The sequence below is a fragment of the Cyanistes caeruleus genome, chromosome 5 (assembly GCF_971803275.1).
Source record: "Cyanistes caeruleus chromosome 5, bCyaCae1.hap1.1, whole genome shotgun sequence".
Lineage (NCBI taxonomy): Eukaryota > Metazoa > Chordata > Aves > Passeriformes > Paridae > Cyanistes > Cyanistes caeruleus.
The window spans coordinates 2,374,269-2,388,736 of NC_141705.1; the positions used below are offsets into that span (position 1 = coordinate 2,374,269).

Consider the following 14,468-nt stretch of genomic DNA (forward strand, 5'->3'; position numbering starts at 1 on the left):
TCCCTGTGTGTGACATCCCCGTGTGTGACATCCCTGTGTGTGACATCCCCGTGTGTGACATCCGTGTGTGACATCCCTGTGTGTGACATCCCCGTGTGTGACATCCGTGTGTGACATCCCTGTGTGTGACATCCCCGTGTGTGACATCCGTGTGTGACATCCCCGTGTGTGACATCCGTGTGTGACATCCCCGTGTGTGACATCCCTGTGTGACATCTGTGTGTGACATCCCCGTGTGACATCTGTGTGTGACATCCCCGTGTGACATCTGTGTGTGACATCCGTGTGTGACATCCGTGTGTGACATCCCCGTGTGACATCTGTGTGTGACATCCGTGTGTGACATCCGTGTGTGACATCCGTGTGTGACATCCCCGTGTGACATCCGTGTGTGACATCCCTGTGTGTGACATCCGTGTGTGACATCCCCGTGTGTGACATCCGTGTGTGACATCCGTGTGTGACATCTGAGTGTGACATCCCTGTGTGTGACATCCGTGTGTGACACCCGTGTGTGACATCCCCGTGTGTGACATCCGTGTGTGACATCCGTGTGTGACATCCGTGTGTGACATCCCCGTGTGACATCCGTGTGTGACATCTGTGTGTGACATCTGTGTGTGACATCCATGTGTGACATCTGTGTGTGACATCTGTGTGTGACATCCCCGTGTGTGACATCTGTGTGTGACATCCGTTTGTGACATCCCCGTGTGTGACATCCGTGTGTGACATCCCCGTGTGACATCCCCGTGTGTCATCTGTGTGTGACATCCGTGTGTGACATCCGTGTGTGACATCCGTGTGTGACATCTGTGTGTGACATCCGTGTGTGACACCTGTGTGTGACATCCGTGTGTGACATCCGTGTGTGACATCTGTGTGTGACATCCGTGTGTGACATCCGTGTGTGACATCCGTGTGTGACATCCGTGTGTGACATCTGTGTGTGACATCCGTGTGTGACATCCCTGTGTGTGACATCCGTGTGTGACATCTGTGTGTGACATCCGTGTGTGACATCCGTGTGTGACATCCGTGTGTGACATCCCCGTGTGACATCCCCGTGTGTCATCTGTGTGTGACATCCGTGTGTGACATCCCCGTGTGTGACATCCGTGTGTGACATCCCCGTGTGTGACATCCCCGTCTGTGACACCCGTGTGTGACATCCGTGTGTGACATCCCCGTGTGACACCCGTGTGTGACATCCGTGTGTGACATCCGTGTGTGACATCCCCGTGTGACATCCGTGTGTGACATCTGTGTGTGACATCCGTGTGTGACATCCGTGTGTGACACCCGTGTGTGACACCCGTGTGTGACATCCCCGTGTGACATCCGTGTGTGACATCTGTGTGTGACATCCCCGTGTGACATCCCTGTGTGTGACATCTGTGTGTGACATCCGTGTGTGACATCTGTGTGTGACATCCCTGTGTGACATCCGTGTGTGACATCCGTGTGTGACATCACCGTGTGTGACATCCGTGTGTGACATCTGTGTGTGACATCCGTGTGTGACATCTGTGTGTGACATCCCCGTGTGACATCTGTGTGTGACATCCGTGTGTGACATCCCCGTGTGTGACATCCGTGTGTGACATCCGTGTGTGACATCACCGTGTGTGACATCCGTGTGTGACATCCCCGTGTGTGACATCTGTGTGTGACATCCCCGTGTGTGACATCCGTGTGTGACATCCCCGTGTGTGACATCCCCGTGTGACATCCGTGTGTGACATCCGTGTGTGACATCTGAGTGTGACATCTGTGTGTGACATCCGTGTGTGACATCCCCGTGTGTGACATCCGTGTGTGACATCCCCGTGTGTGACATCCCCGTGTGTGACATCCGTGTGTGACATCCGTGTGTGACATCCCCGTGTGTGACATCCCCGTGTGACATCCGTGTGTGACATCCGTGTGTGACATCCGTGTGTGACATCCGAGTGTGACATCTGTGTGTGACATCCGTGTGTGACATCCGTGTGTGACATCCGTGTGTGACATCCCCGTGTGTGACACCCGTGTGTGACATCCGTGTGTGACATCCGTGTGTGACATCCGTGTGTGACATCCCCGTGTGTGACACCCGTGTGTGACATCCCCGTGTGTGACATCTGTGTGTGACATCCGTGTGTGACATCCCCGTGTGTGACATCCGTGTGTGACATCCGTGTGTGACATCTGTGTGTGACATCCGTGTGTGACATCCGTGTGTGACATCCGTGTGTGACACCCGTGTGTGACATCTGTGTGTGACATCTGTGTGTGACATCTGTGTGTGACACCCGTGTGTGACACCCGTGTGTGACATCCGTGTGTGACATCTGTGTGTGACATCTGTGTGTGACATCTGAGTGTGACATCTGTGTGTGACATCTGTGTGTGACATCCCCGTGTGTGACATCCGAGTGTGACATCCGTGTGTGACATCCCCGTGTGTGACATCCGTGTGTGACATCCCCGTGTGACATCCCCGTGTGTGACATCCGTGTGTGACATCCCCGTGTGACATCCGTGTGTGACATCCCCGTGTGACATCCCCGTGTGTGACATCTGTGTGTGACATCTGTGGGTGACATCCCCGTGTGACATCCCCGTGTGACACCCGTGTGACCCCAGCGGGAACCCCCAGACCCCGGAGCCGCGGGGGTGGGGAGGGCCCTTTGGCGATGTCACCAGGCCAGAGGTGACACCCGGCCGGCTGAGCTGTCCCGGGGTTTGTCCCTTCCGTGGGGGGCAGCAGCTCTGGCCCGGGCTGGGCCGGGATTTGTGTTTATCCTGCCCTGGGCACCGTGGGGACATCCCGGGGACAGCTTCTTGTGGGGATCAGTGGGGTTTAGTGGGGGTCAATGGGGTTTTGGGGGGATCAATGGGGTTTTGGGGGGATCAATGGGGTTTTTATGGAGATCAATGGGGTTTTGTGGGGATCAATGGGGTTTTGTGGGGCTGGATGGGTTTTTGTGGGGGTCAATGGGGTTTTTGTGGGGATCAATGGGATTTTTGTGTGGATTTAAGGTTTTTTTGTGGGGCTGGATAGGTTTTTGTGGGGCTGGATGGGGTTTTGTGGGGCTGGATGGGGTTTTTGTGGGGATCAATGGGGTTTTTGTGGGGCTCAATGGGGTTTTTGTGGGGCTCAATGGGGTTTTTGTGGGGCTGGATTTGGTTTTTGTGGGACTGGATGGGGTTTTTGTGGGGCTGGATGGGGTTTTGTGGGGCTGGATGGGGTTTTGTGGGGATCAATGGGGTTTTGTGTGGATCAATGGGGTTTTTGTGGGGCTGTATGAGGTTTTTGTGGGGCTGGATGGGGTTTTGTGGGGCTGGATGGGGTTTTTGTGGGGATCAATGGGGTTTTTGTGGGGATGGATGGGGTTTTTGTGGGGCTGGATGGGGTTTTTGTGGGGATCAATGGGGTTTTTGTGGGGATGGATGGGGTTTTTGTGGGGCTGGATGGGGTTTTTGTGGGGATCAATGGGGTTTTTGTGGGGATGGATGGGGTTTTTGTGGGGCTGGATGGGGTTTTTGTGGGGATCAATGGGGTTTTTGTGGGGATGGATGGGGTTTTTGTGTGGATAGATGGGGTTTTGTGTGGATCAATGGGGTTCTTGTGGGGCTGGATGGGTTTTTGTGGGGCTGGATGGGGTTTTGTGGGGATCAGTGGGGTTTTGTGGGGATGGATGGGATTTTGTGGGGATCAATGGGGTTTTGTGGGGATCAATGGGGTTTTTTGGGGATCAATGGGGTTTGGGGGGGATCAATGGGGTTTTTGTGGGGCTGTATGAGGTTTTTGTGGGGCTGGATGGGGTTTTGTGGGGCTGGATGGGGTTTTGTGGGGCTGGATGGGGTTTAGTGGGGATCAATGGGGTTTAGTTGGGATCAATGGGGTTTTTGTGTGGATTTAAGGGTTTTTTGTGTGGTTGGATGGGTTTCTGTGGGGATCAATGGGGTTTTGTGGAGATCAATGGGGTTTTTGTGGGGATCAATGGGGTTTTTGTGGGGCTGGATGGGTTTTTTGTGGGGCTGGATGGGGTTTTTGTGGGGATCAATGGGGTTTTTGTGTGGATTTAAGGGTTTTTTGTGTGGTTGGATGGGTTTCTGTGGGGATCAATGGGGTTTTGTGGAGATCAATGGGGTTTTTGTGGGGATCAATGGGGTTTTTGTGGGGCTGGATGGGTTTTTTGTGGGGCTGGATGGGGTTTTTGTGGGGATCAATGGGGTTTTTGTGTGGATTCAAGGTGTTTTTGTGGGGCTGGATGGGGTTTTGTGGGGATCAGTGGGGTTTTTGTGGGGGTCAATGGGGTTTTTGTGTGGGTCAGTAGGGTTTTTGTGGGGATCAATGGGGTTTTTGTGGGGCTGGATGGGGTTTTGTGTGGATTTAAGGGTTTTTTGTGGGGCTGGATTTGGTTTTTGTGGGGCTGGATTTGTTTTTGTGGGGCTGTATGAGGTTTTTGTGGGGATGGATGGGGTTTCTGTGGGGATCAATGGGGTTTTTTGTGGGGATCAATGGGGTTTTTGTGGGGATCAATGGGGTTTTTGTGGGGCTGGATGGGTTTTTGTGTGGATTTAAGGGTTTTTTGTGGGGCTGGATTTGGTTTTTGTGGGGCTGGATGGGTTTTTGTGTGGATCAATGGGGTTTTTGTGTGGATCAGTGGGGTTTTTGTGGGGATCAATGGGGTTTTTTGTGGGGATGGATGGGGTTTTGTAGGGCTGGATTTGGTTTTTGTGGGGATCAATGGGGTTTTTGTGGGGCTGGATGGGGTTTTTGTGGGGCTGGATGGGGTTTTGTGTGGTTGGATGGGGTTTTTGAGGTGCTGGATGTGTTTTTGTGGGGCTGGATGGGGTTTTTGTGTGGATTTAAGGTTTTTTTGTGGGGATGGATGGGGTTTTGTGGGGCTGGATTTGGTTTTTGTGGGGATCAATGGGGTTTTGTGGGGATCAATGGGGTTTTTGTGTGGATTTAAGGGTTTTTTGTGGGGCTGGATGGGTTTTTGTGGGGCGGGATGGATTTTTGTGGGGATCAATGGGGTTTTTGTGGGGATCGATGGGGTTTTTGTGGGGCTGGATGGGTTTTTGTGTGGATTTAAGGGTTTTTTGTGGGGCTGGATGGGGTTTTGTGTGGTTGGATGGGTTTTTGTGTGGATGGAATGGGTTTTTTGTGGGGATGGATGGGTTCTCTGGGGCTGGATGGGGTTTTTGTGGAGATTGATGGGGTTTTTGAAGGGCTGGATGGGGTTTTTGTGTGTCTGGATGGCATTTTCTGTGGGGCTGGATGGGGTTTTTGTGGGGATCAATGGGGTTTTTGTGTGAATGGATGGTATCTGCTCTCAGATGAGAGATTTCCGTGAATGTTTGAGATATTTGGGTGAGTATTTGAGGGTTTTGTGTGGATATTTGGGATTATTTGTGTGGATTGATGAAGTACTCCCTCAGTCTTCTCCCCGGACAAACCAGACCCAGGTCCCTCAGTCTGGGAACAGCTCCAGACCCCAAATCACCCCCAAATCACCCCCAAATCAGGCCCTCTCCAGGAGCCCCAGGTTCCGAGGAGCCCAGAGCTGGAGCAGCACTCCAGAACTGCCTCACCTGGGGCAGGTGAGGTGAGGTGAGGGGCAGGATCACCCCCTGACCCACCGGCACTGCCCTTCCCGGTACCCCCGGGATTGCATCGCCCGCAGGACCCGCGGCTGGGCAGGAACGGCCCCCCAGGACCCCACAGCTCGCACCTGTGTGAGTTCACACCTGAGTTCATACCTGAGTTCACACACCTGCCCCGGGCGGTCCAAAAGCACCCGCGGCTCCAGTTTCCCCCCGGGACAGAGCACAACCTGCCCGCTTCAAACATGGCGGTCGCGGCGTCACCCGCCGCGGATAACGGGCGGAAGTGAGTCCGGGCGGAAGGAGTCCGGGCGGAAGCGAGTCCGGGCGGAAGTGAATCCGGGCGGAAGCGAGTCCGGGCGGAAGTTAATCCGGGCGGAAGTGTTCCGTCCCGAATTGGGTCCCCCGCAGCCGGATGCGCAGGGCCTGGCGGAGCGGCGGGATGGAGGCCGCCGGTCACGGTGAGAGGCCGCGGGACCGGGGAGGGTCCGTGGGGACTGCGGGGTCGCTCCCCGGCGGAGCAGGGCCCGCAGGGACCCCTCGCTGACCTTGTGTCCCCCCTCACAGGGCAGGAGGCCGAGGCAGGCGGCCATGGCGGCCACAAGAAGAAGCACAAGAAACACAAGAAAAAACACAAGAAACGGCACCACCACGAGGCGGGGCCGCCCCCGGGTCCCGAACCCCCTCGGCAGCCCCGGCTGCGGCTCCGGATTAAGCTGGGAGGGCAGATCCTGGGCACCAAGAGGTGAGGAGGGAGCTGGGGGGCAGATCCCGGGCACCAAAATGTGGGAAAAGAGGTGGGGGCTGGGCCGGGGGTGTTCCTGTGTGTCCCCCTAACCGAGACCCCCCGCCCCGGCCTCACCAGCGTCCCTAAACTCCTCTCTCTTCCCCTGCAGCGTCCCCACGTTCACGGTGGTCCCCGAAGGGCCGCACTCGCCGTCCCCCTCCCCTCTGCTGGGAGGCGACGAGGAGGAGCCCAGCGAGGGGGTCCCCATCGAGCAGTACCGGGCCTGGCTGGGTGAGCAGGGGGGGCTCACGGGGGGCTCTGGGGAGGGCAGGGGAAGCTCAGAGTGGCGGGGAGGGGGTGCTCCAGTGATCCCAGGGCGGTGTGACCCCCCCGCCCTCTGTGACTGTTGCCATCCCGGCCACCCCCCCCAGATGAGGACAGCAACCTGGCCCCCTCCCCACTGCCCGAGCTGGACCCTGAGAGCTGCTTCCCCCCCCGTGAGGAGGAGGAGGAGGAGGAAGAGGAGGAGGAAGAGGAGGAGGAGGAGCGGCGTTGGCTGGCGGCCCTCGAGAGGGGGGAGCTGGACGACAACGGCGACATCAAGAGGGAGGTGGACGAGTCCCTCCTGACAGCCCGGCAGGTCAGGGGGCACGGGGGGCAGGGCTGAGGGGTCTGTGGGGGCTGTGGAGCTGCTGGCACAGGGCTGGGAGGGGGCTGGGGGGTCTGGGGTGCTCCAAAAGGGAGCTGGGCTGATGGGGGAGCCTCACAGCCACTGGGCCATGGCTGAGAGGATCTGGAAGGGCTGCAGAGACCCCAGAACTACTGCAGGGCTCAGTTGGAGCCCTTGGGGAGCCCTGGAAGGGGTGGAGAGCCAGGTTGGATCCCCGAGTTGGGGACGGGGAGCGGTGCGGGTCCCCCTGACGCGCCGCCGTGCCCCCGCAGCGCGCGCTGCTGCACAAGCAGCAGAGCCAGCCCCTGCTGCAGCTGCCCATGGGCGCCAAGGCCAAGGAGGTGACGGAGGAGATGCGGGAGAAGCGGGAGGAGCGGGCGCGGCGCCGGCGGCTCCAGGCCGCCCGCAAGGCCGAGGAGAGCAAGAACCAAACCATCGAGCGCCTGACGCGCACGCACAAGGCCAAGGTGAGGGCCCTGCGCGAGCGCCGCGCCCGCCCCGCGCCCTGCCCCGTCGTGCACTACCGCAGCGCCGCCGACGGCATCACCGTGTCCTTCCCCGCCGGGCTGCCGCTGCCGCTGCCCGCCGCCGCCGCCCCGCCCGTGCCCCCCGCCCAGCCCTGCGCCGTGCCCGGCTGCACCAACCCCAAACGTTACAGCTGCGCCCGCACCGGGCGCCCGCTCTGCAGCCTGGGCTGCTACCAGCGCAACCTGCAGCTGCTGCAGAGCCAGGGGTGACCCTGCTCCCAGAGGGGGCTCTCTCCGAGGGCTAGAGACCCTCTCCAGGGGATGCAGACCCTCTCGGGGGGCTACGGATCCTCTGTGGATCCATGCTGTGGATGCAAAGGGCCAGATCACCAGCCCGTATGGGGAACTACCGAGGGGTCTGGATCATCCACATGGACACCGAGGGCCAGAAGAGGAATCTGTGGATCTCCACTGTGGACTCGGAGGGTTGTGGGGAGCTCCAGACCTTCCACGTGGACCCAAAGGGCCAGAACAGGGCACTTCAAACCCTCTGCTGCGGACACAGAGGCTCTGGCCGTTCCACGTGGACACAAAGGGATCCGGCTGGCTGCAGTTCCTTATGGACACCAATGGATACGGCCAGCCGGGATGTGGAGCTCCAGAGGGCTCCAGCCTCTCCACCGTGGACACAGAGGCTTGGGGACGCCGTCAGGGGCTGAGGGGGGTCCTGAGGGGATAAAGAGGTCCCCAGAAAGGACGGGTCCTGCTGTCACGAAGCTGATTAAAGGCTGTTGTTGAAGGAGCCGTGTGTGGGCCTGCTGGGATGGGGAGGAAACGCGACTCTGCGGGAGCGCTGTGGTACAGTCCGAAACCCCCCCGGAAGCACTATGGTACAGACCCCCCCCCGCCCCGGCAGAGCTGTGGAACAGTCCAACTCCCCCCCACCCCCGCTGCGTTATGGTCAGTCCCGCGGTCCCGGGAGGCGGGGCGCTTTCCGGCAGCACCCATTGGCTGGGACACTGCCCGGCGGAGAGCGGCGGCGCTGATTGGTCGGACACTTTGCCAATCAGACGAACGAAGCGATGCCTGCTCGCCAATTGGTCGCGCTGTGCCGAGTGCCCACCCCAGGGCGGGCCGGGGGGCCGCGCCCTCCGTCGAGCTCGGGGCTGAGCTCCCATTGGACAGTGAAGCTGTCCATCAGCATCCTGAGGGCGGTGCTGTGTCTTCGATTGGCTGTTGGGGCCGCCAATCAAGGCAGGGGCGGGGCTCGGCTCCTTTGTCTCTGTTGTTGGGCGTGAGGCTCAGGCAGACGGCGCGCGATTGGCTGCAGCCGGGCGGCGATGACGGCGTCGATTGGCTGTCGCCCGCAGAGCACTCGTTGATTGGTCGCCGGTGGTCCTAGGGGCGGGATTTCGGGCCGGGCGTCATGGCGGCGGCGACGGCCCCGGCCCGGGCGGCGGCGGCGGCCGCGGGGGCCGCGATGGCGGCGGGGATGGCGACGGGGCGGCGGCGGCTGCTGCGGGCGGCGGGGGCCGCGGCCGGGCGGGCGCGGGGCCGCGGCGGGCTTTAGGCGGCGGCGCTATGGAGCGGCCCGGGAGCGCCGAGGGGGCCTGGGCCGCGCTGCTGGGCCGGCAGCACCCGCAGGTACCGGGCGGGCCGGGGCGGGGGGGCCGCGCGCGGGGCCGCGGTGACGGTGCGGCCGTGCCCGCAGGCCCGGGAGTTCTGCCCGGGGGTGAACAACCGGCCCTACGTGTGCGAGACCGGGCACTGCTGCGGGGAGAGCGGCTGCTGCACCTACTACTACGAGCTGTGGTGTGAGTGCGGGGGGATCGCGGAGAACCGGGCGGATCGGGGGCTCCGGGCGGGCTGACGGCTTCGGGACCAGCCGGGACTCCCCGGGGCGGTCCCGCGGCTCGGGAAGGTCAGGGTTAGGGATGTGTCGGGGCTGAGGGCTCCGTGTGAGCCCTGCGGGAGCTGGGGCGGGCTCTGAGGGTTGTGGGAGGTTTTGGGGGCTGCAGTGAGACTCCCCATGGGAATGGGGGCTCTATGTGAGGGTGACCCCCCCGCTCCGCGCCCCCGTTCCCGCAGGGTTCTGGCTGCTCTGGACCATCCTGATCCTGCTGAGCTGCTGCTGCGCGTTCCGGCACCGCCGGGCCAAGCTGCGCCTGCAGCAGCAGCAGCGGCAGCGTGAGATCAACCTCATCGCCTACCACGGTGCCTGCCAGTACCCCCCGTCCTCGGGGGACCTCCGTGAGTGAGGGGCTTCTCAACTTCCCCCCTACCCCCGATCCCAGCCTCTGCCAGCACCCGCTCCCGCCATGGGGCTCCTCAGTGAATTGGGACCCCCAGCCCCTCGTGCCTGACCATTTTCATGGGGGATCTCAGTGAGTCAAACCCCCTGGGCCACCCCCCAATATCCTGGATTCCCCGTCCCTGCCCCACAGTGTCCCATGTTCGCCCCCAGCCCCACATCCCCACCCCTGCCCTAGGTTGTGCTCTCCAGCTCCGTCCCCCACATTCCACTGAGCCCCCCGTTGCCCCAGCTCTGCCCAGTCCTGAGCTGTGCCCTCCATCTCCCTCCTCTCAGTGCCATTTCCCCGTGTCCCCGATGTCCCCCTGACCCCACCTCTTCCCCCCTCAGGGCTTCTGGCCTCCTTCAAGCTCCCGGCGTACGAGGAAGTGGCGCAGCGCCCCGGGACGCCGCCGCCGCCCTACAGCCCCGGGAGCCCCTCGCTGTCCCCGGGCTCCTCCGGGGGCTGCAGCTCCTGCTCCTGCGGCTGCTCCTGCGCCTCCTCCCCCAGCAGCTCCTCGCTCTCGGCACCGGGCACCGACGAGACGGACCCGGAGCCCGGCCCGGGCCCAGGGGGTGGCAGCACCGGCCGTGACGGTGGCTCCAGCAGCACCGGCACCGGTGCCAGCTGGGACCTGCCCCTGCCCGAGGAGCCGCCGGCCCGCGGGGGCCCCCCCAAACAAGTCCCCCCGGACTTCTGTGAAGCCGAGGGCCGCCCCTGCTCCGACACCGAGGGGATGGAGGATGGGGGGGGCAGAGCGGTGCTAGGGGGCTGCCCCGGGCGGCACCGGCGGCTCACGGGGGATTCGGGCATCGAGGTGGGCCGGGGCCTAGAGGAAGAGGAGGGTGAGCCCGAGGGCTGTGGGGAACCAGGGGGTGGTGGGGGGCCCAACTCACCCGTGCTGCCTGTCTGAGCCCCCCCCCCAGGACCCCCAACCGGGGTCTGGACTCATCACGGAGCCCCTGGGGGCCCCTCACCCCGACTGCCACCCACCCTGCAGTGTGGCGGGGTCCTGCTGGAGCCCCCTCACCTCCGAACTGCTTGTGGGGCCTCCCCTGTGACCCCGGTGCTGCTGCCCAGGGGGGCCCCATCGCCCAGGGGGTGCCCGAGGCGGTGGGGTGGGTGGTCCTGGCATCCTCTCACCATTAAAGAGATGTGGAAGTACCATCGCCCCTTGTGATGGCTGCACTGTGCTGCGTGGTGACCCCTGACTCCACAGTGCCAAACATCCCCCCGTGGCACAGGGGCACCAGTGTGACCTGGGGCCAGCAAAGGTGACGCCGTGACACCCTGACACGGCTGGCAGGAGGCCGCAGTCACAGAGATTTATTGCAGGGAAGGCAGAGGAGCTCTGGCACAGCCCTCCAACACCTCCCCTGACCCTGAGCACACCAGGCAGGCAGGCAGGGGGGGCACAGGGACCACCCCCCACATTAATAATCCTCAGCCATGGCCAGCACGACGAGCGCGGACCAGCCGGCGAAGGGGTGACAGCCCTGCCCGGCGCCATCGCTGTCCCGATAGTGCTCCCACAGGAAGCCGGTGGCCTCGTACTGCCGGAACACGTTGGCCACGAGGTTGTGGCGCAGCTCCCGGTACAGCTCGGCGGCGCGCTCCCGCTGCGGCCCCGCCGTCTGCGCGTAACCGCGCAGCGCCCGCAGCGCCAGGAAGTTGATGTTGACCCAGATGGAGCCGCGCCAGTACGGGGGGTCGTGCTCGGTGTTGCGGCGCAAGTACCAGGGGCTGTCGCGGGCCAGCGAGCGCAGCCCGAAGGGCGTCCAGAGCTGCCTCTCGTTGCGCATGGAGCCCAGGAGCGCCGGCAGCCGCGGGGAGTCCGCTTGGAGCAGCTGCAGCAGCAGCGGGAACAGGCTGACGTAGCCCAAAGCGCCCACAAATTGCAGCCGCGGCGCCTCCCGCACCTCCCGCCGCAGCTGCGGGGCCGGCGGGGGCCTGCCGGGCACGGGGGCCGGGCGGTGCCAGCGCAGAGCCACGGCGGCGCTGTGATTGCCGAAGTCAGCAAAGGTGCCCAGCTCAGGCGCCCAGTGCAGCCGGTCCAGCGAGTCGTTGTCGCTCAGGGCCGCGGCCGTGTCGCGATAGGGCGCGGCGGGCTCGCCCAGGCGCTCGGCCAGCGCCGCCAGCACGCGGGCCCCCAGCGCCATCCAGCAGCGCAGGTCCAGGTGCCGCTCCTGCGCAGACGGGTGAGAGGCGCGGGGGTAATCGTCCAGCCCCGACGACAGAGTCTTGGGGTTCAGGAAGCGCTCGGGGTCGGCGTCGCGGCCGCGCCAGCGGAAGGTGAAGGGCTCGGGGCCGGCCTGGGTGCGGTTCAGCCACTCGAACCAGGCGCGCAGGCGCGGGAAGAGGCGGCGCAGGTAGGGCAGGGGCGCGTCGGGCAGCAGCCGCTCCAGCGCCAGCAGCAGCGTCGGGGGGTTCGCCGTCTCGCTGTGCTGCAGCACGAACTCGGGGGGCACTCGGGCCCGTGACTCGTCCCCCAGGATCTGCTCCCGCGGGATCCAGCCGTCGGCATTGAGGAGGTCGAGCCAGTGGGCGAGGATGTCGCGAGCCAGCGCGGGGTCCCAGCGGCCCAGCAGCAGCAGGTGGAAGCCCTCGTCCCACAGGAAGCCACGCGGGAAGCAGGAGCGCGAGGGCACGGCCGTGAACAGCGTGGATTCGGCGCCGGGCACCGGCTCTTCCCGGCGCTCCGAGCGTAGCAGGGAGCGGCCGTGGAAGAAGCCGATGCCGCCCAGCATCTCGCTGAGCGCCGCCTGGGCGAAGCGGCGCTGCGGGAGGGACACCCCGCGTGCCCCCAGCCCGAAGGTGTCCTCGAAGCGTTGCTCAAAGGTGGCCGTGTGGCGGGCCAGCGCCGCGCTCAGCGCCGGCCCCGCCAGCCGCCCGCGCCGCACCCCTGCCGCGCTGCCCGACTCCAGCGTCACCTCCAGCACCGCCGGCGGCTCCAGCGTCACCTGGTGCAGCAGCAGCTGCCCCCGCAGGGGCTCCCCAGGCAAGCCCCCAGTGCTGGACACCCCGAAAAACCGGCGGCGGGGTCGGCCCGGTGGGGAGAACACGGAGCTCTCGTGGAGGCTCTGCCGGACGAGGTCGGTGAGACGGTGCAGCCCCGGCACCCCCGCGGCCAGGAAGTTGTAACTGGGGGGGAGACGAAAGTCAGGGGTGGGGGACAAAGTGGGGACGTGGAGGGGGCATGGTGAGGATGGAGGAGACACAGACAGTTTGGGGGCCGCAGCCCACTCACCTGGCATATTTGTGCCCCTCCCCACCCTCCCCGGTGGGGGGCAGGAAGGTGAGGGTGAAGTCCCCGAGCTCCTCCGCTGTCCCTGCCACGGCTGCCAGCCGTGTTCCGTTCTCCAGCACTGGCCGCAGCGTCCCCTGCCCGTCTGTGGCCACGTAGAAGAAGAGGGACAGGAGTGGGGCCGGGCCCTTGCCCTGGGAAGGGGGAAAAGGAGGATGACAAAAAGCTCCCCGGCATCCCAACCCATCTCCCTCTCTCTTCTCCTCACCTCCATCTTCACTGTGACCCTCCAGCTCCAGTCCCCGCCATGCTGTCCCCCCGGCTGCTTCACGAACTCGGTTCTCAGCACCAGCCCCTCATCGCGGATCTCCTGCACTCCGAAATTCTCCCCGTCGTGCATCAGCCAGCCATATCGCGACACGCCATCGTTCTGCTCGCTCGTGTGCCTCAGGCTGCCGCCGTGTTGGAGCCACATCAGTCCTGGAGGGGCGGGGAGGTGTCACGGGCGGCTCTCGGGGTGGGAGCGGGGCCGGACGAGCCCCAGGCCGGGGCAGAGCCCCCCGCGCCCCTCACCGGTCACGACAGCGCGCGGGCTCCGCGTCTTCATCCCGAAGTAGACGTGGGGCCGGTAAGTGCCCCAGAAATAGGTGGGCGATGCGAGAGGCCCGGTGGAGCCGGGGGGGACGGCGGGGGGCGCGGGATGGGGGGTAACGAGGCGGGAGGCTTCGCTCCACCGGTTCCATTCGGCCACCGCCGCCGCCAGACCCAGCGCCAGCGCTGCCGCCGCTGCTGTAAGCGCCAGCGCCGTCCGGCCCCGGCCGGAGCCTCGCGGCGGCTTTTGCTGTTGCCGCAGTTTCGGGTCGCGGTCCCGGAGCCGCTCGCGGGGCCGTTCCCGGGGTCCATCCCCGCCGCGCCGCCGCCGCTCGCCCGCCATCGGCGCTGTCGCGCTCGTGACGTCAGCGCCGCGCCACCTGTGGCGAGGCCTGTTCCGCGAGCGCCCCCTGGCGGGCGGGAGGAGCACGGGCAGGCTCGGTCCTCCCGGGGACCCTTCGGAACCCAAAGTGGCCCCGAGGGGACAAGGACACCGCAGCGTGTCCCCGACCGGCCCTGACACTCAGCCCACCCTCCTCACGTCCTTTGTGTTATACCTGTTCATCTCCCCAACCTCTCTGGGGATACCCAAATGACCCCCATGGACCGACCCCACTGGGCTTCCCTAGGACCACTCTGGAACCCCAGCTGTGCACCCCCAGCGTCCCCCAGGACCCCCAGGGGAATCCCATCCTGCACCTCCAGCCCCTCCAGGACCCCCAGGGGAATCCCACCCTGCACCCACAGCGTCCCCCAGGACCCCCAAGGGACTCCCATCCCGCACCCCCAGCCCCTCCAGGACCCCCAGGGGAATCCCATCCTGCACCCCCAGCCCCTCCAGGATCCCCAGGGGAATCCCATCCCGCACCCCCAGCCC

General features: G+C 64.0%; 3 protein-coding genes across 3 annotated transcripts; 2 read left to right on the top strand and 1 right to left on the bottom strand.

Moving 5' to 3' along the window:
* The first annotated feature begins 5,875 nt into the window (after nucleotides 1-5,875).
* Nucleotides 5,876-8,267, top strand: INO80B (INO80 complex subunit B). Its single transcript, XM_086889944.1, has 5 exons — nucleotides 5,876-6,062; nucleotides 6,169-6,346; nucleotides 6,498-6,619; nucleotides 6,760-6,968; nucleotides 7,271-8,267. Exons 1-5 carry the CDS (start codon nucleotides 6,017-6,019, stop codon nucleotides 7,733-7,735), a joined length of 1,020 nt encoding a protein of 339 aa, XP_086746070.1. The 5' UTR covers nucleotides 5,876-6,016; the 3' UTR covers nucleotides 7,736-8,267.
* A 681-nt stretch (nucleotides 8,268-8,948) lies between these two features.
* On the top strand, nucleotides 8,949-10,925 carry WBP1 (WW domain binding protein 1). The gene is made up of 4 exons (XM_086889945.1): nucleotides 8,949-9,109; nucleotides 9,177-9,279; nucleotides 9,554-9,715; nucleotides 10,107-10,925. The coding sequence occupies exons 1-4, from the start codon at nucleotides 9,047-9,049 to the stop codon at nucleotides 10,667-10,669; spliced, it is 891 nt and encodes a 296-aa protein (XP_086746071.1). The 5' UTR covers nucleotides 8,949-9,046; the 3' UTR covers nucleotides 10,670-10,925.
* A 131-nt stretch (nucleotides 10,926-11,056) lies between these two features.
* Nucleotides 11,057-13,979, bottom strand: MOGS (mannosyl-oligosaccharide glucosidase). The gene is made up of 4 exons (XM_086889948.1): nucleotides 13,574-13,979; nucleotides 13,269-13,480; nucleotides 13,004-13,194; nucleotides 11,057-12,897 (listed from the first exon to the last, which is right to left on the bottom strand). The coding sequence occupies exons 1-4, from the start codon at nucleotides 13,932-13,934 to the stop codon at nucleotides 11,190-11,192; spliced, it is 2,472 nt and encodes an 823-aa protein (XP_086746074.1). The 5' UTR covers nucleotides 13,935-13,979; the 3' UTR covers nucleotides 11,057-11,189.
* Between the last annotated feature and the right edge of the window lie 489 nt (nucleotides 13,980-14,468).